This window comes from Manihot esculenta, chromosome 16 (genome assembly GCF_001659605.2).
Source record: "Manihot esculenta cultivar AM560-2 chromosome 16, M.esculenta_v8, whole genome shotgun sequence".
NCBI classification, from domain to species: Eukaryota; Viridiplantae; Streptophyta; class Magnoliopsida; order Malpighiales; family Euphorbiaceae; genus Manihot; species Manihot esculenta.
In genome coordinates, this window is record NC_035176.2 from 31,033,250 (window position 1) to 31,059,207 (window position 25,958).

Below are 25,958 nucleotides of genomic sequence, written 5' to 3' on the forward strand. Positions count from 1 at the left end.
AGTTACTAGCCACCCTATCTCTGTTCTTCTTCTTCCTTCTTTCATCTTTTTATTTGTATCTTTCTCTTGTAGTTTTCATAGAAGAAGACATTAACATTTATTTATCCTAGAAAAGACGACGTTTCTCGTTTATTTCAAAGAAAATGATGTTCTTAATTTTTTTTCTCGACGATGTCTTCATCTTTATAGTCTCATTGGTGATTTAGTTGTCCTTCCAATAGCTGCTGGTGTACAATAATGCCTTGATTCTATTTTATCTCTGGTGGTTGTGAGTGTGCCAAAGTCGACACCTCCCTTGATATTGAGTTTGTTCTTCGATGATTGTTGGTGTACTATGTTCATCAATATGTTCATCCACAAAATTATAAAATCTGAGTTTTATGAATTATTTTATCGATAACAGATTTCATTATACTTTTAAAGTATAATTAAGAAACTAATTTATAGTATTTGATAGTTTGAAATGGTTTTTTTAATTGAATCTCATAAGTTTTATAATTATTTTTTGGGTATTCGATTCTTGCTATTACTCATCTTTTAATGAGGACTTTTTTTGAAAGATATGTGGTTTTATTGTTGCTAATAATGAATTAATATTGCCATATTCTTATTTTTGTATTATTTTTCAGATTTGATTAGTGTTTTGATTGTGAATGGAATTTATTATAATGTGATAAAAAAAAATAGTATTTCAATTTTAGTTTTTCGATTCAATTCAATTCGAAATCGAACTAACCGATAACATACTTTATTTTAATTTATTTTTATTATATAGTAGTATGTATTTTTTCTTATTTAATACATAATATGTATCCCATCAAAAAGTAATAAAAAATACACATAACATATTACGCTCCCATTTAGAATTTAAATTTGGATAAAATCATCAAAAACTTTTAAATTCTGATTTATTGCATTAAAAAATAAAATTTTAATTAAAATGTAAAAACTGTAAATATTTAAATTTTTAATACTAATATTAAAAAAAAACATATGATTCATTTTGTATTGATGCTTATTCCTAAAATAAATATATTGATTGCTTAAACTATTAATGTGCATAATTTGGTTTGGACTAAATGGAAAGTTCATCAAATTGTAGAAGGGTAAAGTTCATCAAAGTGTTATAGATTAATGTATTAAATTAAAAATCGAATAAAACATAAATTTAATTATTTGATTTTATTATATTATATTAATCCTAATTATTAATACTCCTTATGCAAAAAACCAAAAAAATCTTACTTTTATTTGTAAATAGAACTTTTGAACTGTAGACTGTAGTAGTTCATGGTGTATATTGGCTGAAGAACAACTCTTCATTATCTTATCAAATGAGTATGGACTTTAAGAAAGTGTTGGGTATAAAATTTTATCTGTAAGTTATTTCAAATCTCCATTCTAAAGGCCGTCTGTAAAAGCATACAAGAGGAAGAAAAACATCATGAAAATATATAAAAAAAATACAATCTATAAGGTCCAAAATATGATTTTTTAAAATAAAAAAGGCCAAAAGGCAAAGTTTTAAAAAGGTCCCTATTCTTCTAACTTCTTAACAAAATCACCCTAGGAGTGAGCCAAATAAAACCCGAGAATTGTAAAACCACTGTTACCAATCAAGTCAATCTCTCTCCATCTCTCTCTCTCTCTCTCTCTCTCCTTGCCTCGAGCACTATTCGGGAAAGGTAAGCGGCGAGGGAAGCAAGGCTACCATTCTGCCTATTGCCGCCTTTAACACACTTTCTCCAATCTTTTTTCCCAGGTAAAACGTCTTCTTATTCACTTTATCTGATTCGATTCTCAGGTTACTCGTTTTTTTACGCACAATTAGCCTTTTCCTCCCAATCAGATCTTGTTTAGTTGCTCTATTTAGTCTATCTTGTTAGATGTTTGTCATTATGGTCCTGTATATTGCAGCTAGAGTTTTGATTTGTTGATGTTTGTGCTTTTAGACCATGCTTGTTGCTTATTCTTGATTTTGATAGCAATTTAGGTTTAAGCTTGATTTGGAGCTTATTTTGATGCATATATTTTGCGAAATTATATGCATGTGTCATTTTGTCGTGATTAGTTAACTGGGTAGGACTAATCGATTGTTTTCTGATGGAAGAATTCCATTGCATTCTTCTGTTGCATTATTATGTGCTTAGTTGAATCATTTTATGGGTTTGAGGAGATTTTTCTTAATCTGTATGTGAGATTGCTGTTGGCATTTTGTTTTGTAGGGTTTTAAGCTTAGGTTGTGGAATTGATGGCGACCAAGTTGCAGCAGTTGCAGTCTAAGGCATGTCAAGCTTCAAAGTTTGTGTCCAAGCATGGAACTGAATACTACAAGCAGTTGTTGGAGCAGAATAAGCAATATATTCAGGAACCTCCCACTGTTGAGACGTGCAGCTTGTTGTCAAAGCAGTTGTTCTACACACGTCTTGCTAGGTCTTACTCCTTGTACCCTTGTTATCTTGTAATTTGATTTTTGCTTGTGAATTATTTTCATTCTTTCCTTCTAAGAAAGCTGTGATGTGAATTAGGTTATTTGATTGGAGGATTTGATGTATGGGTTTTGTGTTTTTCCCCACCGTAGAGTTGAGATCTGTAATAATTATTCCCCAGATGTATTCGCCAAGTTTGAAACTCCTAGCTGAAGGATAGGCGCATTATTTGCTTGTTAGATTAATTCATGCATTTCTCTATTCTCTAGCCAGAAGCTCATCATTAACAAAGAAAAAAGAAATGGTTTGTGATTTAAGCTGTTTGGTTCAAAATGAAATTCATTAGAATATGGAATTCTTTCTTTCTTTCTCATGGATTTAGGTTGGGGTTGGTTCAAATTACACTGGCCATTCTTACTATTCAAGTTGTAGAAAACTAGCAATAGAGATGTTTGGTTGAAAGGTTTTACAGCATAAAGGCAAACTGCCTTTTTTGGTAAGTGGTAGCCATCTTTTTAGATGAAGAGTGCAACTTTCCGCCGAATTCTCAATCCCCTTAACATTGTCCGGAGTCTCTATGAGCTGCTTTAAAATCGATTAAATAAGTTGATTTATATCTAGTTTGTTAAGAGAGAAAATGTTTGGCATTACACTGGTTCTTTTTATTTATATTTCATGCATCAAAGTATGTGTAGGTTTCAAAATTGACATATAAATTTATCTATAACATTGTTTCTTTTCTGTCCATCTTTACCTGCAAATAACTGAAGTGTTGCTACAGATAAGAAACCACCTGTGTTGCCAACTCAATTATGAAGCATATACCAAATTCTCATAATTGAAATTTTTGTAAGTGCTTAACCGAAGTGAAACTTTGTACATTTTTTTCCCGAGTTGGGAACAGGTGCAAAGCCATTAGAAACTTGACCTCCACAATTTCAGTAGCACTTAAACAATGTCTGAGACTTAGAATTAACCTCCTAGTTTATTTATGTTATGCAATTTAACCTCAGACTGATAATTTCATCATTAATTTTCATCAGTTGTAAAATAGATTAATTGTGGATTGTATTTTTCATGATTTTTGAAGTTCATTATTATATGCATGTTGTTGAGTGTAACTTTAGATAAGCATCTAATCATTTCAGTTGCTTGATCTGGTGGAGTTTCATTTTGCTATTTTTCAGAAGAGGAGAAAGAAGTTTGAGTTTTTAATGACATTATATACTTTGATCTAAGACCTTACAGCTGCCGTGACTCATTTTTTATGATGTGGATGTCTTGTAGAAGGCTGGAGTTTGATTTAGACTGGGAAAAAGAAAAATGGGGAATAGAGTCAAACTCTTTTGCCTCCTGGTGATCAACTTTTTAAAATTTGTTAGGAGCAAATATTAAGACTTTTTTTTTTTGGCATTTCTTGAATTATCCCAAAGAGTAATGTGATTTGGTTATTCAAACTTTGAGCATTTCTGTTGATATTGATGTGTGTTTGTCCGTGCGTGTATGTATCTTTTAAAATTGATAATTATACATTACCTTTTATAACTCATCAGTCGTCTTTTATTGAAACTCATAGATGCCTAACACGAGTATCTTGTGCCTTTATTTACTAAGGTTCTAGCGGAAAGTATCAATAAGTTTTTATATGTACTTGTTTCTTGAGATCTCTTCTATTTTTGTTTTGCACAGTATTCCCAATCGTTGTGAATCATTCTGGAAGGAACTTGATTATATGAAGAATTTATGGAAAAATAGGCAGGAATTGAAGGTTGAAGATGCCGGCATTGCTGCTTTGTTTGGGCTGGAGTGCTTTGCTTGGTATTGTGCTGGTGAGATCGTGGGAAGGGGATTTACTTTCACTGGTTACTATCCTTGAGAAGATGCATCATCGAATGTGCTTTGGGGGATTGAATATGTAAGTTTCTGTTGTCATTTGCGTGATTTATCCCAAGCATTTTACTTGCAAATTTTTATTTTCCTGCAAAATTTTTGAAGCTGAGAAATCAGTGGGTTACTGTGATTTCCATAATAATCTTACACATCTGAAGCAGCTTAGGATGTTAATGACATTCGATAAACTTTGTTGAAAGTCACCGCTTCTCATGAATGATGATAATGCTGAGTTTTTTAATTGCTTGCCTTTTAGTTGATCAAAGCCTTGTGTTTAAATATTTGCATTGATGGTCCTGTCAAAAAGAGAAGGGCAAATTGATTACTCCCTTTTGGTCAAAACCACTTTGATAGGAACAATGGGGATGGTAACCATTACATCATGTAAATGCAGATGGAAGTTTGCTGCAATGATGTCGTTGCATTGAAGTTTCACATTTACTATAGTCAAACTTCCATCTTCACCAAGTATAGCTTCCTTTCCATCATCGAAATGGCTTTAAGCAAATGTTCTTGCAGCATGGGTTATTTCCTTTGCGGTCAATCATGTCGAAATTATCATACTGACTGAAATGAATATTGAACTGTTTATAAGGTGAACTTGCTCAACTGGGAAAGCCTTGTCAAAGTTCAAGTATTTGGTAAAGCAGGGTTAACGTTCATGGTCATGCATATTTTTTTTTAAATTATATTTTATATATTGGATTGTAGGTATGTATATATGACAAATAACTTTAAAGAAATTAAATTTAAAATTCCACTAAGAATAGAGGAAAATGTTTAAAATTGATAGGTAAAAACATACCTATTTGACATTCTCTGATTTATTGGGTAGACATATAATAACTAAATCTTGTGAAGGAGAAATTATAAGAAAAAACCACAGAATCCTGTGATTTAATTTATAACAATAAGCTTCTTATGATTTCATCTGCTTAGCAAAATAAGGATTATCTTCTAATTTTGCTACTAAATTATAACTCAATTCTCGATACTTAGTGAAATCTATAGGTCAAATTTCTGTATTTTTAAATTTAATTTTTAAAATTTTGTTTAACTAATAAAATAATCTCTTATCTAATTTTATATTCTTAATTAAAATTAATCTTTATATTTTTACAAATTAGTCTTTAAATATTTGTTATTACTAATAAATTTTTATATTTATAAATTAATAATATCTTAGATGTGAAAGCCAATAAACTAAATCTGAAATGAAAATTTTATTATTTCCTCTTTATCTTAATTAATAAAAAAATAAAAAAAATTAGTGAGAAGAAAAAGTTAGAAAACAAAGTAAAGGGTTTATTGGGCCTGAAGTTAAAAGCATACTATGTTAAGATTTTTTATTTACTTATTATTTTATTATTAAATATAAGATAATAAATATGATTATTAATTTATAAAAATAGAAGGATTTATGTGGAAGTAATTATTTTGTTATAATTTAGGTAATTTAATTATTTTTTCAATTAACATAAATAAACTCAAATGACAAATAAAAGTGCTGCACTATAATAATAAGCTAGAATATATAATTCTACAAGAAGTTTTTCTTGTATCACATTAGAAATAGCATCTATTAGTACTTGTGGACAAGTAATTACACTTGTCTGTCAGGTATTCTTGTTGAACAATCAAATGGAATCTTCATTTTGAAGGAAATAAATACAATTCAAGAAATGATTGTATACGTGTTGGCTTTTCCAAATATTTTTTGAAGAAAGTTTGGTGGGCAGAATTTGAATTAAATGTAAACACACATTTCTAATTTGGTAACTGTATACTGTAGACATGTTCTAGATTGTTCAATGTGAATTGCAGTCAAATTTTGTGAGTTATTTCTTTTTTGCAATAAAATATCATGAACTAATGATTTTTTCATTGTAAATACTAACAAATAATTGTCATGTTAGCATTTCAATCTCACATTAACATTTAAATAAATATAATGAATTTAGATGGAGGATGTAAATAGAGATTAATTGTGATGGAGTGATATGGTTGATATCAATGGGTTTTCTAAGCTATCACAAAAATTAGCATAACAGTTAAACAACATAACTTTTCAATTACTCAAATTACAATAAACAGATAATACCAAAGCATTAACCTTCATGAGCAGCAGTTTGGCATTTTCGACGACTATATAACCAAGTAGAAGAAGAAAGGAATCCTTAAGCACCTTGTTCAACAAGTGCTTATGTTCAGTCATTGCTACGCTTCTAGGAGCCAAAGAGCAAGAAGCCTGAAAAGCAAAGCAAATAACAAGTAAATATTGTATAAATTAGTCACTTTCTCTTAACCTTAATTATTCTGAATAAATAGTATAAATAATTTAAATTATTTGATAGTCAATATGATATTAAAAAAATTAAAGAAATAATTTGATTAAAAAAAAAACATGACAATGTCAATTGCATGAACGTGGTTTGTGCTCTGTTCCTATAGGAGCAGAAAGGGGTTGGCCAATGATAAGAATGCTAGATGGTAGTTGAAATATTGTATTATTTTCACTTTTTATTTTATTATTATTATTATATTTTCAAATATTGTAGTAATTTAATGGTATTAGTAAGCCAAAAAAAATATTTTAATGGTATTAATTTTATTAGTGTAAGAGTTCAATCGGAAAAAAGGAGATTGAAACAAGGCAAAGCCATCAACTTTTCGCTTTCTATGATAGGCACAAGACTGGACCCGCGGCCGGGTGGATTGACGATTGGCCATAAAATTTTATTTTAAATGAAACAGATAAACGCGTATAACCCGTGATAAATGCAGCGTCCAATATGATTTGGTTTCAGACGACGACGTTTTTTTTTTTTTTCTCTTTTTCCTTTTTCCTCCGAATTCCTTTTTCCGTTTTTTTTTTTTTAATAAAACGGTTTTGGAGAATTCTTTGTGGATAAAATAATCTTTTAATAAAAATTGAAATAAAGATAAATCAAACCATATCATAATCGGGAATTAGAATTGCTTCCTTCTTGTTGGATTCTAATTCATCCCCTAATCATACTCTAAACTACCAATTTCAGCATGAGACAATCGAACGATGGCTAGAGCTGCCGTTTTGGGAAAGTGGAGCATGAGTTTATTAGGTGAGACTGAGGCTTAATTTACATTAACGCCGTTCAAATGTCACCGTGATTAAGCGTTAAATTACAGTTTGATAGAAACAGAGAAAAAAGGACAGAAAATAACGATTAAACAAATCGCTTTAGTGTTAATCCTGCCTAGAGATGTGAGATGTCCCCTTTTAATTTTCATAAGAAAGTTCGAAGTAAAGTCGATTCTATACAAGGCTCTACTCTCGTACATTGCCAACACGCAGAAGTAGTATACTTGTCTTATGATTAATTTACAGCCGCAGGATGAATAGACTTCAGCAAGTGGAGCCCACTGCCCATTGGAAAGACCGCTTAGAGCAAAAAAGATAATATCACAGATGGAAAGGGCATTGTGGTCAACGTAAAAAGTAAGACTTATGATTGATTTCCCTGGTCCTTCCCACACCAAATTTTGACCGACTCGATTTTTTAAATAACGGAAATAAGACGACTTTCCATGCTGGAAAAATTGGAAATATAATTGCAAGGAGCGAAGAGATTCGACGAAATTTCAATTCCTTGCGCTTCCAAATTCTTTTTATTCTAACTTCAGATTTCCGATAATCATTTCACGCAGATCGGAATATTTTCTTTATCGTATTCGAATCAAAATCCCTTCTTCTCTAATCTATATTCACCCAGAAAGAAAACAGTCTGTTGAAGAGCTATGCTACACAAGAGCTTCAAGCCAGCGAAATGGTAAAATTTTTCTTCACTAGAGGGGAGAGAGTTTTTTTTTTTTTTTTCTTCCAGATTTCCTGCTTTATTCTGTGATTTTTCGTGGATTTTTCTATAGTTTTTTTGAATTGGTTGGTTTCTCGCAGCAAAACGTCTTTGAAGCTAGCGGCTTCGCGCATAAAATTATTAAAGAATAAGAGAGATGCGCAGGTGAAGCAGCTGAAGAGGGAATTGGCTCAATTGCTGGAGTCTGGCCAAGACCAGACTGCCAGAATTCGGGTACGCAGAAAGAATTTAATGCTTTTTCCTCCGCCTTCTTTTGTTGATATTGTTCACAATTGCTATTTATTCTGATCTTCCGCGGCTTGTGATGAGGAATTGCGTTGACCTTTATGCTGTTCTACATGTTATGTTAATTATGTCCTTTCGAGGTCTGGCTAGGTATGTTGGCTACTTTCAAGATTTGGTGCTTCAAGCTAGAGTGAAATTAGACTAAAAAAAATTGCTAGGATGAAATTGTATCGGTGGTTAGCTGAAAATTTTTAAAGTAACTTTTGTATTGAGGATGGAGGTAATTACTGGAAGAACTGGATGATCAGTCCAAAGAATTGCCAAAATATTGTGTTATTTTATTCTATGCAAGCGTTATAGCATTTTAACTAGTATTTTAATTAGGATGTTGTATTAGTAGCTCATTAGGTAAGAGGCAAATGTTATTGCGGGAAATGGCAATTTACATGGTTTTTCTGGTGAAACTTCCTCATTATTTGTTTCTTAGTCTTGGTGATCAAATGCTTGCTTACTAGAGTAGTCTATATGGTGTTTATTGTAAAGTATACCTGGATTTCTCTTTGCTTTACAGGTTGAGCATGTAGTTCGGGAAGAGAAGACAATGGCTGCATATGATCTTATTGAGATATACTGTGAACTTATTGTAGCACGTTTGCCAATCATCGAGTCACAGAAGTATGTAAATTGTTTCTGTTCTTGAACAAATTTAGTATTCTCTTATTTTTCATCCGAGGCGTGCCCGTTTTAGAAAAATTAGTAATTCAATGCATACGTGCACATGTATGTTTTATGTGTCAAGCAGCGAGTATTTTCTTTTGTGTTGGAGATATGTAATCCACTGGTATGGGTGTCAGTGAAGAATTCTGTGTGATCACTTGATGTAACAATTTGATCCGTTGGCACTGATTTGCCCTTGTGCTGACTGAGGCATGAAATATAGTCTAGTATGTGACTGATTCCATTTCAGTACCAAATTCTAGCTTGGGATGTAGATATCTCATAAAGCTGTTCTAAGAAATGAAAGTTGACTCTCAGGAGTCAGGAAAATATTTGTGAGCGAGGAGAAAGATTTGAGCCAATATTATCTGCATGATATGTCCAGCCTTGGGCTATCTTATTAAGAGAATATGTTATGAATGCCCCGTAAATTAAGAGCTTGTTTTTTTTAAAGAAAAAAAATCTTTACTTGCACCTGATAAAAATTTTTCACTTTAAATATTGTTGGTTTATGATAAATGCTTCTGCATACTGATCTGTTATGTAAGATTCCAGAAATTGTCCCATTGACTTGAAGGAAGCAATCGCAAGCCTAATTTTTGCATCTCCAAGATGTGCGGATGTACCCGAATTGATGGATGTCCGTAAGCATTTTACAGCAAAATATGGGAAGGAATTTGTCACTGCGGCAGTTGAACTACGTCCAGACTGTGGTGTTAGCCGCCTGGTAAGTTTGTTCTGTAGCAGTTAGTGGGACTCTATAATTTATTGTTGTTGGTAATCATTTATGTTGTCATCTCCTAGTTGGTGGAAAAACTTTCAGCCAAAGCACCTGATGGTCCCACCAAAATAAAAATTTTGAGTGCCATTGCTGAGGAACATAATGTTACATGGGATCCTAAATCATTTGGAGAGAAAGATATGAAGCCTCCTGAGGACTTGCTGGTAAGATCAAATCATTAAAAGTTAAATTCTTTTTTTCACTTGATATTGCTTTTTGTGGTTCTGGCCTACTGGCACAGAATAGTTATATGCAATTTGAAAGGAGCTATTTTCGCTTAATGGTTGCATTTTTTTTAGCAGAATGGACCAACTACATTTGAGCACAGTAAAGTACATGGTGAGTCTCCTAATATCCAAGAGCCATCTAATAGTGTTGACAGGGGGCATCCTAATTTCAGAGCTCCTTCCAATTACAATGATAAACATGAACAACATGTTGACTCATATGGATACAATTCAAGATCATCACAACATTTCCAGAATGTCTCTTCTCCTGCTGTTAATACTGGTCAGGCAATGCCATCTGGCACATCTCACCTTGATCCAAGAACTGTAGGTATGTGTAACCATTATTTTATAGTGACCAATTTTTTTCAACACTCATGTAAATTTGTCCTTTATCATGTTCTTCATCAGTTAACTTTTATATTTATGGTTCTAACAGGGACTGGATCTAATGAGAGAGAATTTAGGGATTCGCATGCTGCAGAACAGAGTGGTTTTTCTTTGGGTAGGAACAGTTGGAATATGGAATTCAAGGATGCCACAGCTGCTGCTCAGGCAGCTGCAGAATCTGCAGAACGAGCAAGCATGGCTGCCAGGGCTGCTGCACAACTTTCAAGCCAAGGAAGGATAACCAGGCAACATTCAACAGAAACTAAGAAGGCACCTGTTTTCAGATCAAGAGATGAGGGGCTTCAAACGTATGCTGGCCCCAGAGTGGAAGGTGAACATAATGACAGAGATCCAGTAAATAACACGCCTCCTAGAAGGATAATCAGGCAGCATTCAACTGAAGCAAAGAAGACCTATGTTTCTAAATCAAGAGATCAAGGGCTTCAAACAGGTGCTAGCTCCATAGTGCAAGGTGAACATCTTACCAAAGATCCAGTAAATAACACCCCTTGCAGAAGTAGTAATTCTGGCATGAATCATGAACAAAGTTTTGAAAATGAACAAGATGACCTGGCAGGATTGGCTGAAAGGTTTAACAATCTCAAGAGCACTGATAAAAATTCTCAGTTGGCTTCCTCAAAATCCAGCAGTACTTCTGTGGATGATTACCCACAGATGAGTGATTTTCAAATGACTGATAGTCATTCTAGAAAGAACTCTGATGAAATGAGATCAGAAGGTTATTTTGCAGTCACAGGCTTTAGAAAACAGTCTAGCAGCATTTCCTCTCATTCTCAAATTCCTAGAGACGATCACAACGTTTTTTCCAGTTTCAGCCACCAGAAGTTTAGTGAGGAAGCTGCTAAGGAACCTTTTGATCAGGGGAACTTCCAAGGAAATACCAAAGAAACAAGTCCATTTGATAATGCTTCTGTGGTTTTTGATGATTCTGGTTCAGATGATGATGGATTTAAGCTTGATGAGAAGGGTGAATATAATGGCCCAGATTCGGGTTCATATAATCTGTCAGACTCAGAAGATAGAAAATCTTCTCATATTTTAGCAAATACAAGTGCTAACAGCCTCAGGCTAAACGTGGAGAAGTCACTAGGAAAGTCCAGTTTGCAATCTCCTTTTGCCTCAGACTTGCCCACTACAAGTGTATTTTCTGAAGGTTTGACAAGTGATACAGTTTCTTCTCCTGCTGATGAATTGTTACCTGTCACTTTTGATGATTCAGATTGCCCAAGTTCAGAAAGTGAAGGGGAGCCCAACAATTCTAAGCTTATTGGGAGTACACGTACTGGCACTTTTCCTCATAAAGATATTGCTTCCTCTGGTCACCCTGAGACAACCCAGAATGAGAGACACCACTTCCTTGGGTCTTCACTAGCAGAGAAGGAAAATATGGGATTAAACAGAAAAAACCAGGGAAATGAAGTTGATCCTCAAAATGATAGTAAGTTCAGTTACAATTACTTGCAGAGTAATCTAACTTCTAGCAGGCTTGCAAAACCCCAATCTAAATCCAATGACAATTCAAAACCTGCAGGGTTTTCATCAGTCAAGGATGATGTTCAAAGATATCAATCACTGGATAACTTGGAGGATACTATATCTATTAAAGGATCGAGTTCAGAAAGTGGTAAAGAGTTGAATTTTGGAATCTTGACCGGTGGCCTTCGAAATAAGGGTTATAAGCATCCACCTTACCGTAGGAATCCATCAAATAATTCTTCACTGTCCAAGCAAGCAGCAGAGGATAATTCTGCCAGAGTTAAGCAGTCCTCTTCTTTCCTCAGGGTTGATAGTGGTTCTGGATCTAGAGATGAAGAGCCATACACTGAGGTGGTGCACACAAAAATAAATAAAAATGCAAGCTTAGGTACCCCGCTTTCACATTCTGATGCCCGTGATGATGAGCCAGGTGAGGCACTTCCACAGCAGACTCGAGAGCCATACATTCAAGAGGCAGCACCTGAAGTGAATAAAAGATCAGGCTTAAGGAGCTATTTTGCTTTTAATAGTAGTGATTCTGAAGAGGATCTTCCTAAACAGACTGGAAACAGATCTCGACCAGGTCCTGGATTTTCTAGACGAACGAAACAGATTTTAACTAGTAATACGCTTGCAGATTCTGAGAGAAATTCTTACGAGTCCAGGTTACCTTTTGACTCTTCAATTACTCCAGATTATGCTATGGAACGCCAGTCATCTTCATCGAGTTCCTATACTAAAGAAGCTCAAGTGATGCCTACCTCACAGGAAAAGGGTTCTCATTATCGGGGTAGTTCTAAGCAGGGTAGATCAACAGGACAAACTTTCTCCAAGCCAATTTCAGAATCGAAGCAGTCCGTGCTTGAGGAATCATCCTCAAGGAGTTCTTACACTACTGATACTCAACATTATCCTCCTCAGTCCAAAAATTCAGATAACTGGAGAAGTTCTGAGCAGCATAGATCAGCAGAACCATCCAAGCCAATTCAGGAACCTAAGAGGTCCTCACAAGAAGAAAATCGCAAGTCATCAGCCAGGGAGCAACCATCTAATCCTCCACCCAGAACAGCATCATCAGGTGCTGGTGAAAGCACAAAAGCATCTTATTCAAAGGATGCTACTCCTCCATCCAGGGAGAACTCCATTAATAAGGCCAGTCATGTTCACCCAAAACTCCCTGATTATGATGCTTTAACTGCACACCTACTGTCTCTTCGACAAAATCGCCAATGAAATAAAGTTGTTTCAGAAGATAAGTAGATTTGTTCTGGTTCATTATTCTTTTTGTTGCTATTATAGGGTTACTCATAAATAAAGTTCACAAGTTGAAGGGATTATTATTATAGTTTTGCAAATTACATATTTTCTCCTTCCTGTATTGTGTTGCTGCTACTATTTTTAAGTAGTAATGTAAATTATCTTTCCCACGCTGTGGTGGATGGCTATATGTGCACTGAGATTGTAGATTAAGTTGTTCTAGTATCTATTGGTTCTTGATGTTGCTTTTATTTTAGTTCTGATAAGCACAGGTAGCTGATGATGCAAAAGGAATCTGTTGCGATGGTAGTGTGTGGTAATAAACAAAAAATCCATGAAATCCCTGAATGAACGAGTTAGACTCGCTTTCGATGTCCGCGCTACCTGACTTCTTGTCAAAGCTTTATTGAATATATAATCATAGGATATTTATGAAAAATATTTTTCTAAAAAAATGTTTGATTATTTGAAATTCACTCTTTTTCTTTTTCTTTTTCTTTTTTTTTTTTCGCCCACACTTGGGAGTCCCAGTTGTAGCACTGAATCAGCAACGTCTAATTAACTAATACAAGGAAGCAAAGCGGTAACCGTGTGATAATCTTTGCAAGATCCTGTCGGTTATTGGCTGAAAAAACAAATATATTGATAACATAATTTTAAAAAATAAGTGGCATATCCAATCAATAATAATAAAATACGTAAATACTTCTATTTTATTTTCTTTAGATAAAGACGTAAATAATTTTATTAAGAGAAGAGTTTAATAAATTTAAATTTATCTTACTCTCGCAGGATCACTAAATAATTTTCATAACTATTGTCATAAATTTAATATATTTTAAGAAATACTTTATTTGTTTCATGTAAAATATTTTTAAATTATTTTTTATATTTAAAATATTTAGTAAAATTTAATCAATAAAAAATATTTTTTAATTTAAGAAAAATTAAATTATTTTTAAAAAATTGTATATTTTTTTAAAGAGAAAATTATTTTTTATACTTTAAAAATTTTATTAAAATTTATATATATAATTTATTAATATATTATTTTTAAAATTAAAATTAAATAATAAAATATAAATTATTTTATTAAAAAATATTTTTTAAATATAAATTATTTTTTATAAATAAATGGAGGTTAAATAAATAATTTTTTGTTGTTGTGTAGAGCTTTAAAAAATTATTATTTATATTAAAACTATGTAAATTATTTTATATGCATAACCAATTCAAAATATAAAATATCATAATTATTTAACCAATTCAAAATCAAAATCAACTGCTTAAACTAAATAAATAAAATTGTTTAAAATATAAAATGAAATTGAAATTGATTTAATAAACAATTTGGTAATTCGATTTTGAGAAAAAAAAAAAATGCCAGCTACGCAAGTGCTACATTCGGGAAAAATCATCTCTCGCTCAAATTTCATTATCAAAACTCAAGAATCCAATAATTACTCTAAAAAGCACTCAGGGCTTTTTACAAAATTAGGGGTGGGGGAAAACTTATTTCCCATTTTGGAGTTGGGGAAAACTTATTTCCCATTTTGGTGTTCGCCTGCCAGGTGGCGGGCAAAAAGTGAGTCTGGCGCTTCTTTGAGAAGCGCCAGACGCTGAGTCTTGGCGCCTCTTTGAGAGGCGCCAGTGTCAAGTTCGGCCCCTGGCGCCTCTTTGAGAGGCGCCAGGCATGCTTGGCGCCTCTCAAAGAGGCGGCAAGCGTGGCTTTTTTTTTTAAATATATTATAATAATAAATTAAAAAAATATATATATATTATTTTTTGAATATATTATAATTACAAAATTAATATTATGGTATTTATATATACTTAAACTAATAATATACTTAAAGAAATAGAAAATATTAAAACTAATAATATAATACTTAAAGAAATAAGAAGTATTAATTAACAATTAAAATTTAATTATACATAAATTAATTCACAATATTCGCAAATATTTCTAATGATAACCATGTAAATGACCGCCGGTGCCACAATGTTGTGGTCTCCTCTCATTTGATCGTCTTGTGTTGTATCGACGCCCGTCAACAAAAATTACTGGTCGACAATGCTTGAATCCTTCAATAGATTGACGATAAGCCCAAAACATACGATCAAATACACGAGAAGTACGATCCAAACGATCATTTATGTAATGGGGATCATCTTCAATTATGAAGATCGAACCAGGATTGAAGTGGCACACTGCATTCATGTACTTACGAAGCCTTCCATACGATTCATCCCATCCACCAAAAATTTTCCTAATTGCAAATTGTTTTGCCTTCCACGTTTTTGAATATGAAGGTTCATATCCAATTTTATCTCTAACTTCAGCCTGAAGTGTTTTGATTTTAATTTGTGGTTGTTCTTCTATCATAGGCAAAATAAATTTACATAAAAATTTATTATCCAATTGAGGATGGTCTTTTTCAACAATTGCATTTGAACAAGTGTGCGGCCCATTATACGATACAATTTTCCAAACCTCAGATCCCTCCTTCATTGAAGCACGCATATGCCATTTACAGTTATGTTTTTTATTCTTGCATATAATACTATATGTTTTTCTCTTTGTCTCATAACAACAAAACTGATGATGTCTATGCAAATGATATTCCTTAGCTGCTGCCATGACAGCATCTCTGTTTGGAAAAATCATTCCAACAGAAAACTCCATATTCGGACTCCAAAACATATCAGTCGGTGGCTTTGCATAAGGGTCCACACGCATTAATTCAAAATCTATTTCTGAAAATGGCGGTGGATGAACTAGTGGCAAAATAGGATTAGTATACTGAGCAATAACATTATCATCACCTGATAATAATTCGTCGTCCTCAATCCAACCACTTTCGTACTCGTTAATGTCAGAATCAGATAATCTCTCTGAGTCAACATATTCATCAACTTCATCCACAACTTCATTAACAACACTATCAACAGCATTAAAGTTTAAGTCTTCAGTACAAAACAGACTAATTGGACTGACTATAATTTTGTCTTGCTCATCAATATTCGAATGCAAAATACAGTGTGACCTCGTCTTCGGATCAGTATAAGAGGGACCAGCACAATCATCGTTCTCATTTCTATGAATATCTCTAACGACATCGACATAAAAGACTATGCTCTCAGACCCTAGACTACTGACGTAATCGAACATCATCTCTACATCGGCATCGTTCAGCAGCTTAACTAGTTCAAATTTGTAATCGTTATCATTAATAATTGGTTTTCTATATTCAATCTTGCATATAAATTCGTTGTGGTCTAACAAATTTGTAGAACGAACTATTTTCATAAAAAGATCCTCATAATTCAACCTTCGATTAATACGGAAAAAAAGGTGCTGGCCACCAACATAGTCGTAACCTAATTCGGTTCTAATAACATTACCATCCCAGTGTACAATTCCATATGTCGGAAAACTCATTTTTGTCAAATCTATCATAGGCATTTCAAACAAAACAAAGATTAAGTAAGTATTTAATTAACATTGAAAAATAAGTACAATATATTTAAGTGCAATATAATTACTCATACCTGTTTGTTTTGAATAATTCGATCTTATAGTCTTACAATGAAAATTGTACCCCAAACTGCAATATCAACAGTTAAATAAAGATTAATTTAAAAATTTTGAAATAATAATTAAATTTTTTTTAACTTACAATTCTAATAATTTTACTGCCATTAAAAATAATATATATATTATTCATAGTTGTTAAGGTCAATTTTCTGAAAAAATAAGGATAATTTTATCCTAAATTTTCTAAAAATTTTAATATACGCATCATTTTAGACATTATTTTTGAAATAATATTAAATATTTTTTACCACAGCAGATTTCTAAATAAACACAAATTAAAAAAAACTATTTTTTTTATTATTTATTTTACATTTTATTCTAAGACATATTTTATCTTTCATGTTTCTCTTTCCCACATAGAGATCTAAAATCTTATTTTATAATATACAAAAAAAATTAAATAACCTAAAATTATTGCAGCAACCATAAAAAAAAAATTAAATATGAAGATAAGTCTAATTTTTCCTAATCAATGGTTCTTATGTATTAATTAAACAAAATTAAAAGTAACATCAATTGAAATAAATATATTATGTAATAAAAATTAGTGCATACTAATAATTTTATTATACTATACAAAGTATTAAATAAATATAACTAACCTTTATAAATTCTTTAAAATTGAAACGAGGGTTTTTGAGTAATGGAGGAGAGTAAATGTGAGGAGAGTTTGTGAGGAGAGTTTCTGATCTTTACGTGAGATGAAGGGGGCATATAAATGGAAACCTGGCGCCAGTTAAAGCGGCGCCAGGTTTCTCAGCACCATCCTGGCGCCAGTTAAAGTGGCGCCAGAAGAATGCTGTGTATCAGTCCCGAGGCGTCAGCACGCCTCGGGACAGCATTCTGGCGCCACTTTAAGTGGCGCCAGCATGCTTGCTATCAGTCCCGAGGCGTCTTGACGCCTCGGGACAGCATTCTGGCGCCACTCTAAGTGGCGCCAGAATGCTTTATATCGGCCCCCCTCTTCATGGCAGAGAATCTCTGCCATGAAAAGAGAGAAGAGAAGTTGGGCGCCATTTTAAGTGGCGCCAAAACTCTTCAATCTCTTCATGGCAGAGAATCTCTGCCATGAAGAGAAGTCTCTTCATGGCAGAGGCGTGATGCCATGAACAATTCTTGGCGGCACTTTAAGTGCCGCCGAGAACTGTTCTAGGCATTACGGCAGGACGTTGGCCATGCAATATGCATGGCCAACTTTTTTTTTTTTTTTTACTTTTTTACTTCTAAATTAATTAATAAACGACATGTTTACAAATTATAATTTTTGTTATTTATTGGCCTTATATTTTTTGTGATTATAATACTTCATATAAAAATTTTAAAATGAATAAAAAAATTAATTATCATTAATTAATTATCGTCGTTTAATTTTTTTTTCTCATTAATTATATAATAATGTGCAATATACTATAATTTTTCAATGCATTTATAATTAATTACAATTAAATTAAATATATATTATTTGATTTTAAACCTTATTATTTAAGATTAATTACTTCCATATTATATTTTATACTTTTCATTATAAAGCCAGTTTTTAAGTTAGTATTAAACCAAATTGTAACAACAAAATTTAGAATAAAAATATTAATATTAAATATATATAACACAACAAAATATACATTTTAAAATAAAAAAGATAATACAAATTTAAAATACTAACTCATTACATATATTTTTATTTTTCTATTTATTTTTACATTTTCCAAATTTGCGACCTTCGCTTCAACGTTTAGCGGATTTAAATATTCTTCCCTTTCTTTGTTCCAAGTAATCATACATATTCGCTTTATAACTGGTACGTTCACCTCCTCCTGAAATTAATAAGTCAGTCAATATAAAGTTAAAAATATACATTACATTAAATATTAAATTTAAATAAATACGTACCTCTTAATCTCTTATTCTCTCTTTTACAGAATTCTTTTTGCGAAATAGGAAGACTATGTTGCAGACGCATCCAAGGTACATAATCTAATTTTTCATAAATACGAAAATAATAATTAACAATATCAGAATAATTTTTAATTTCAGATTTTGACCAAATAAAATTTAAAATTTTAAAATAACATAACGGAACTGTTTCGATCAAAACATTAATCATTTCTATATTCTGGATATTATAACCAGAGCAAATTATTTCTTGCAAATGATAATTAAGCCATAAAACATGTTGAAAAAAATTATTTTCAGAATCCATTCTTAATTTATATATTTCTTTCCACATTTTTTTCACTCTATTTTTAGCTAATTTACCTCGTAAAACTTTTGGAACAACATAAATATAAGCCATAAATTAATTAAAACAGAAAAAAAAGATAATAAAAAAGTGTGAAAATAAATTATCAGAAAATAAATAAGTAAAAGCAGAGGAAAAATATGAAAAAGGGGAGAAGGAAATTAGAGTCAAAGGGAGATAAATACGAAGGAGATTAAGGAAGCTGGAAATCAAAACGGTGATGGAGGGGGTGGTGGAGGGGGTATTTATGGGGTTGGGGAAGGGGGGGTTGGCGCCTCTTAAAGAGGCGCCAGGTATATGTCCCGAGGCGCCTCGGGAAGCGTCAGGCGAAACTTCCCGAGGCGCCAGCGTGACCTGAAGCGGCAGGCTTCGCTTCCCGAAGCGTCCAGCCACGCTGGCGCCTCTTTGAGAGGCGCCAAGACTCAGTCTGGCGCCTCTTTGAGAGGCGCCAGCGTCTGGCGCCTCTTTGAGAGGCGCCAGCGTCTGGCGCTTCTCAAAGAAGCGCCAGACTCACTTTTTGCCCGCCACCTGGCGGGCGAACACCAAAATGGGAAATAAGTTTTTCCCAACCCCTAATTTTGTAAAAAGCCCAAGCACTCAGGAGAAAGCTCAAATTATTGGAAGTTTTGTTGAACGCAAATTATATCAGCAATTGCTAGAAAAGTTTCTGCTAAACCATATCTTGATGGATTGAGATATGCTCTGATTAAGGGTTTGCCACCGGTGAGAAAAGTAAAAGAAAATGAATGGATTTGCCTCTTGAATAGAACTGTTGCATAAATCCTACCTACCCCGCGATTTTTTTTTAATTTTTATTTATTTATTTTGTCCTACCTAACAATCTATTTAAAATGGTATTAGCCTGCTGTCTATTTTCCCGTGACGAAAAGGCCGGCCAGGTACCCTTTCTCTGTCTTTCATACTGCAAATCCACTGTCTACTTGCTTAATTAGTTTTAAATTTTAATTTTAATTGTTAATCAATAAGATTTTCTCTTCTTGTCATTTGGTTAAAGATGTTGAAGATGGTCAATAACCTCTTAATTTTTCTGGAAATCATTCAGTATCCATAAGAGTTCTCTGTTTCCTGGTGCTTGTAAATGTATTGCATTTTCCAGTTCATCAGAAAATTTGATTGCTTTTAGCGAATGCTATGGCCGATACTAGTTGATTTGTGATTAAACTGAGATCGATTTGATGGTTTGAACAGACTAAAATAGCGTGAAGCAGTTTGAGTGCCATGGAATCGAAGGGTTTGTTAAAGAATGAAGAGTTGTATCGGGTATTGTGTAGCAAATCCTTCTTCCTGTTTTTCATTTTGCATGCTTGATTGTTATCTCACGGTCCAGCTTGGTGCCAGTATGTCCTGGAGACTAGTGTGTACCCACGAGAACCACAGCATCTCACGGATCTAAGGAATGTCACCGCGAACCACCCAAGGTAATCTCTCTCTCTCTCTCTCTCTCTCTCTCTCTCTCTTATACTTTGAATCTTTGTAGTCAAATCTTACTATTCAAATCAACTTCCCAATAAATTTGTTTGGATCTATGGGTTTATCTTAAATATACCTGAAATTTAGGACTTTTGATTTGCATCTTTTGATTATCTATTTGGTTGCACATCCTAACGATTCAAATATAAGGTAAATTGCAAATATACTTGAATTGTGACTAAATTAAAGATTTAATTGTGAAAGTAAAAGTATGGTCAAACTTCTCAATGAAAAATTAGTTGGCCTTTTATATTAGTGGCGTTTTTAGGTGGTCATTGCATTTTCATTGTATGGTTCACTTTTTGAAGGTTAATGAGCTTGTGATTCTTCAGGGCTGCAATGGCTACTTCTCCAGATGCTGGTCAGTTGATAGCCATGCTCTTGCAACTCGTAAATGCAAAAAAGACTATAGAAGTGGGAGTCTTCACTGGATACTCCCTTCTCCTCACTGCTCTTTCTATCCCCGAGGACGGAAAGGTAAGAGATACATCATCTGGAGCAGTCTTCTACCAGACCAAATTGTTTGTATACCTGTGTAATCTAACACATTAAGATTAGCTCAACCTTGTGTGTAGAGTTGCTCTTCAGATTGTTTCTTTCAGAAGACTATCTTTCTTGTTCCTCTTCTGAAAATTTTTCAAAGTACTGCAGGTTACAGCAATAGATGTCAATCGTGAGACGTATGAGATAGGACTGCCAATTATAAGAAGAGCTGGGGTTGAACACAAAATTGACTTCATAGAATCCGAGGCCCTACCAATTCTTGATAAGTTACTGAAAGATGTAAGTACGCCACGTACCAAATTTCCATAATCTTTCTTCATACCTTGTAATAGTTTCGTTTGATATTGAATTTGGTTTCAGTTAGAACTCCAATTGATTTTGTTTTTCTTTTTTGGGTGCGTGGGTTTCTGGAATTACTACAGTATGGAAATGAAGGCAGTTTTGACTTTGCTTTTGTTGATGCTGATAAAGTCAATTACTGGAACTACCATGAGAGGCTACTTAAATTGCTAAAGGTGGGTGGGATCATAGTCTATGATAACACTCTCTGGGGAGGGACAGTTGCTATGCCTGAAGATTCAGCTCCAGAGGCTATGAAAATGGGCAGACAGCTTACAATTGACCTTAACAAATTGCTTGCAGCTGATTCTCGTGTCCAAATTTCACATGCTTCCCTGGGTGATGGAATCACCATCTGCAGGAGACTTTACTGATCTTTTTTGCTCGAACTCTAAATGTATATTAGTCGTTCTTTATTATAGAGCTTTAAGTACCAGAGTTATTTACAAAATTCAAATACACTGATATTCTAATATGCAGAAACTCCTGTTTGGCTGTAAACATTGATGTCGAGAATCCCATCATTTGTGTTGAAAAAATTTAAATAAATTAGCTAGCTTCTGCAATGATCCCTATTATTTTGAAGGTGCAATTTTATGAATCTAGATCAAGTTTAGTATGTGACATGAACAAATTTATTAATCGATTTTTTAATTTTAAAAAATTCATTATAATGTTTTTGAAGTTTTAATTTATCTTTTAATATCTCTTAATGTTATTATTGGAACTGCAATCGCTATTGATTAAAACATTTTTAAATATATTAATTAGAAAATATTGAAAATTAATTTTTAAAAATTGATATCTTTTAGCCATATAAATTCTAAAACAACAATATCTTTTTTTCTTTTTAATTAGCATTTGAAATAATGTTTTCTTGTTTGCTAATCTCAAATCCCCCACATGAAAGAATCAACACAGAATCACAAAAGTCTTCTCAACAAATAAGTAGACATAATTTAAATTCCTTGCCATGTGCTTATTTATTGTTGCTTGATTATAAAAATTGAACAAATTTCAGAAGAATTCAACAAATTTATTGATCTCAAGAATACGATAGAAAAAAATTAAAAAAAAAAAATTAAATTTAAGCTGAGCTTGCATCTTTCTTCTTCACCACTATGGGACTCCGTACGTTGTGTAACCCATCTGACCATAAGAGCCAACCGAATGAATAACCAAAATTGTTCCCTTTTTTCTCAGCTTTTAGTGTTACCTTGAAACTCTTCTCTTCAGTTGTCTTGTTGAATTTCAATCTCATTGGTTCAACCTTCACTGTAATTCCTTGAGGTGCATTGATGCGAGCCGTGTATAAGCCTGGAGTTCCCACATTCTTTAAGGTTCGAGTCACTGTGACTTTCCCTGAGAGATTAGGGACAGTGATTGATGGATAGTTTAAATCCAACAAGCTAGTGTTTTTTGATGGGCAGTTGTATGGTCCCTCAGCAAACACTGACATTTGAGTTGCATTGTAGCCAATGGAGCACAGGAAGTTCAGATAATCTTTGGTGGTCAAGTCATAAACTAAGCCAGGGTCCATTGCTCGGCTTGGCCAGATATGCCCTGAGCCATAGTCGAATGGGCTTGCCTCGTCGAGAAAAGCAGTGACAATCGGTTGTCTGGTGTTGCTTCTAGTTCTTGCTGAAACATCATTAACAGCAGACAAGATTTGTCGTTAATATATGAAATCAACAGAAAGATTACTGCTAAAATTTCAGATCCTTCCTGGAATAGGAGAGAAAGGAAAGAAAAGTTATGAGGATACTACCTGTGGTCATAATTGCTGACTTGATTGCAGCAGGACTCCAATCTGGATGCACGCTTTTGAGAAGACCAGCAATTCCAGAAACATGGGGACAGGACATTGAAGTACCAGATATAATGTTGAATGGGAGATGGCGCTGGTCAACTGTTAGAGAAGAAGGCCCTGAAGCTTCTGTATAGGCAGCTAATATATGGACTCCAGGAGCAGTGATATCAGGCTGAAATTTTCAGTACAAAATTCGTTATGGCTTAAGTGAAGATCATAACGACTAAATTACAGGCAATAAGTAATGCTGCTGTTGATATCTTGCCTTGAGAATCTCTGGGTTGATTGCATTTGGACCAGTAGATGAAAATGAAGCCATCATAGGAGCAGCCACACCTCCAACTTCTGTAGCACCGCTTATATAAGCTACTGGAGACCTGAACAAGCAGAAAAATAATGAAAATATTTTATACAATATTGAATTGCTGCATAAGGAGAGACTGACAGATTGGACTAGTTAGCACAGAAAGCTTACCTTGTGCTGTACAGATAAGCTAAAATAGAGTGGCCATCGGCTGCGGAGACGGCAGAAGTAGGAAGAAAGTGGGCTCGAGGGGAGATCGTCATTTCAGGGAACTGATTACCGAGGATCAACCCAATGCCACCAGCCTGAGCAACCACCCAGCTCCTCTCAACGTCTAAAGCAGAAAAGTCCCGAAGACAGTACACAATTTTCCCTTTTACTTTTTCTGGTTCTAGAGAATTAGGAGCGCAGACTTGTCTGGCAAGCACAGAGAAAAGGTAAGAAAAATAATGTATAGTTGAATAAACAGCGAACAATTTGATAAAAGAATACGAATCAGTCTCCTTACGCCTTTCTAGCAGAGACATTGGCAGCTTTAGCATCCACAGAATAAACCAAGGGATAATACTTCCTGGCAGGTAAACTATTGGTATTGAAACTCAGGCCCTGATAAGAGAAAAAACAAACTCTGTTCTTTAAGCTCATATATGAAACATCAATAGTTAATTAATTAAATAAGATTATCCACTAGATGCAAACCTTGAATAGTTTGTTGTTTCCAAGGACAACATTGGATGGAAAATCTCGATCAATTGTGCTTGCTGCAACTGTGAGAATCCAGGGAGCTACATTAGACGCAGTCCCAGGTGATGGCCCAGAATTCCCTGCAGAGCAAACTACAAGAATCCCATTCTTAACAGCATGAAAAGACCCAACTGAAATTCCATGACCAAAGTAATGGCGAGGACGACTTCCAAGTGAAACTGACAAGATATCAACCCCATCTTGAATTGCAGCGTCGAAGGCAGCCAATATATCAGCATCATAGCAAGTTGGCCAGCAAACCTTGTAGGAAGCAACTCGGGCATTAGGTGACCCTCCCTTTACAGTTCCATTGGCTGAGCCCAAGAAGTTGGCTCCTGAAACAAAGCGTCCACCTGCTGTAGCGAGAGTGTGAGTGCCATGACCATCAGTATCTCGTGCAGTGTTATAGGATGAATTAAGTGGCTGGCCTATAGCAGCTTGGAAGCCCTTGTTAAAGTATCTCGCACCAATCAGCTTCCTGTTGCATCTAACTCCATCATTTGAATCGCAATATCCTTTCCACTTTGATGGAATAGGCCCCATCCCTTCATCACTGAAGCTTTCTGACTCCGGCCAGACACCTGTATATGTGAAAGTCAAATTCCGTTTGATTATTGGGCAATTCTTGCCTAAACCGAATCTCCATCGCGTGTTCGCACTACTATTTCACACTAGAGAAAAGAAAAGGAAAATGAAGCAGAAGAGGAAGGATGTGAATAGTACCAGTGTCAAGATTTCCAATAATTACATCTTCACCAAATCTTGCCTTAACCCAGATAGATTCAGGTGGAATTTGTCCATTTCTCTCAAGTCCAAGAAACTCCCACGATCTTGTCGTATGCAATTGGTTCGCTTCATTAGGAAAAACTGATACCACTTCTGGCCGTTCTGATTGGACAAGGAAATAAATGAATAAAAAACAACGTGGGAAAAAACAAAATGTCCGAAAATATAATGAATCTGCCAAAGCCATTTCATTACTTGAGATTTCATCGAGTTCTCCATCTTCAAGTGTTGCAGCAAAGCCATTGATATAACTAGAATACGAATAAAATATTGCTTCCTTTGCCTTATCCTTGCTGCATGTTTCATCAAGACCATTGCATTAACATCCCAAATAGAAGACAACGAGATACAAGAGTGTGTGTGTATATATATATAGCTGCATGCGTCACCTTTTCATGCAAGAACCCAATAACTCATAGTAAGACTCGGTCTTTCCATTGATATCCAATGCAGAAGAAGGTTCAGATCCATGAGAATTCCTTCCCAAGTACACCACATAAGACTGAACAACATAATAAACATAAGAACGTGAGCATTAGTTATCACAGTGAACAAGCAAATCATGAGAAAAACAAGTAAAAAAGAATGAAAAGCATAAATTGCTTGCCTTTTTGGCAGCCTGCGTTGGGCTGATCTGCAGAGAAGAGAAAAGGAAGAAGAGAAGCAAAAGAGACATAGATGAATGACAAGAGATCCTCATAGCTTGTAGCTGATCCATTTAATCTACTAATTAATTCACAATGTGAGATTATAGTTTGTCCGGTTGTCCCTTTTATAAATTTATGACTATCATTGAAAAAGTCTTCAAGTTATGGACAGATCTAGAGGAGAAAAATTAAACTAACATTGCAGCACACCAACTCCAATAAGAAACCT

The 25,958-nt window shown here is 34.0% G+C and overlaps 5 protein-coding genes across 10 annotated transcripts; 3 read left to right on the plus strand and 2 right to left on the minus strand.

Moving 5' to 3' along the window:
* Positions 1–1,600: 1,600 nt before the first annotated feature.
* Positions 1,601–4,560, plus strand: LOC110602945. The gene is made up of 3 exons (XM_021740554.2): positions 1,601–1,762; positions 2,226–2,433; positions 4,119–4,560. Exons 2-3 carry the CDS (start codon positions 2,252–2,254, stop codon positions 4,303–4,305), a joined length of 369 nt encoding a protein of 122 aa, XP_021596246.1. The 5' UTR covers positions 1,601–1,762; positions 2,226–2,251; the 3' UTR covers positions 4,306–4,560.
* A 3,320-nt stretch (positions 4,561–7,880) lies between these two features.
* On the plus strand, positions 7,881–13,487 carry LOC110603468 (filaggrin). Of its 5 annotated transcripts, XM_021741205.2 has the most exons (8): positions 7,881–8,128; positions 8,254–8,386; positions 8,970–9,073; positions 9,671–9,842; positions 9,920–10,060; positions 10,196–10,454; positions 10,563–11,972; positions 12,066–13,487. In XM_021741205.2, the coding sequence occupies exons 1-8, from the start codon at positions 8,097–8,099 to the stop codon at positions 13,241–13,243; spliced, it is 3,429 nt and encodes a 1,142-aa protein (XP_021596897.1). In that variant the 5' UTR covers positions 7,881–8,096; the 3' UTR covers positions 13,244–13,487. The 5 variants fall into 5 exon arrangements, with proteins under 5 accessions (XP_021596897.1, XP_021596895.1, XP_021596896.1 ...); XM_021741203.2 differs by having other exon boundaries at positions 10,563–13,487; XM_021741204.2 differs by having other exon boundaries at positions 7,882–8,128; positions 10,199–10,454; positions 10,563–13,487.
* Positions 13,488–15,233: 1,746 nt separating this feature from the next.
* LOC110603299 lies at positions 15,234–16,709 on the minus strand. The gene has a single exon (XM_021740994.1). It carries the CDS (start codon positions 16,707–16,709, stop codon positions 15,234–15,236), a length of 1,476 nt encoding a protein of 491 aa, XP_021596686.1.
* Positions 16,710–19,742: 3,033 nt separating this feature from the next.
* LOC110603107 (probable caffeoyl-CoA O-methyltransferase At4g26220) lies at positions 19,743–22,004 on the plus strand. 2 transcript variants are annotated; one of them, XM_021740785.2, is made up of 6 exons: positions 19,743–20,003; positions 20,314–20,385; positions 20,464–20,543; positions 20,928–21,072; positions 21,247–21,378; positions 21,522–22,004. In XM_021740785.2, exons 2-6 carry the CDS (start codon positions 20,344–20,346, stop codon positions 21,810–21,812), a joined length of 690 nt encoding a protein of 229 aa, XP_021596477.1. In that variant the 5' UTR covers positions 19,743–20,003; positions 20,314–20,343; the 3' UTR covers positions 21,813–22,004. The 2 variants fall into 2 exon arrangements, with proteins under 2 accessions (XP_021596477.1, XP_043807827.1); XM_043951892.1 differs by lacking the exon at positions 19,743–20,003 and having other exon boundaries at positions 20,040–20,385.
* A 506-nt stretch (positions 22,005–22,510) lies between these two features.
* On the minus strand, positions 22,511–25,839 carry LOC110604088 (subtilisin-like protease SBT5.3). The gene is made up of 10 exons (XM_021742169.2): positions 25,690–25,839; positions 25,472–25,584; positions 25,278–25,375; positions 25,020–25,184; positions 24,252–24,877; positions 24,061–24,158; positions 23,724–23,969; positions 23,514–23,625; positions 23,207–23,420; positions 22,511–23,079 (listed from the first exon to the last, which is right to left on the minus strand). The coding sequence occupies exons 1-10, from the start codon at positions 25,798–25,800 to the stop codon at positions 22,526–22,528; spliced, it is 2,337 nt and encodes a 778-aa protein (XP_021597861.2). The 5' UTR covers positions 25,801–25,839; the 3' UTR covers positions 22,511–22,525.
* Positions 25,840–25,958: the final 119 nt, after the last annotated feature.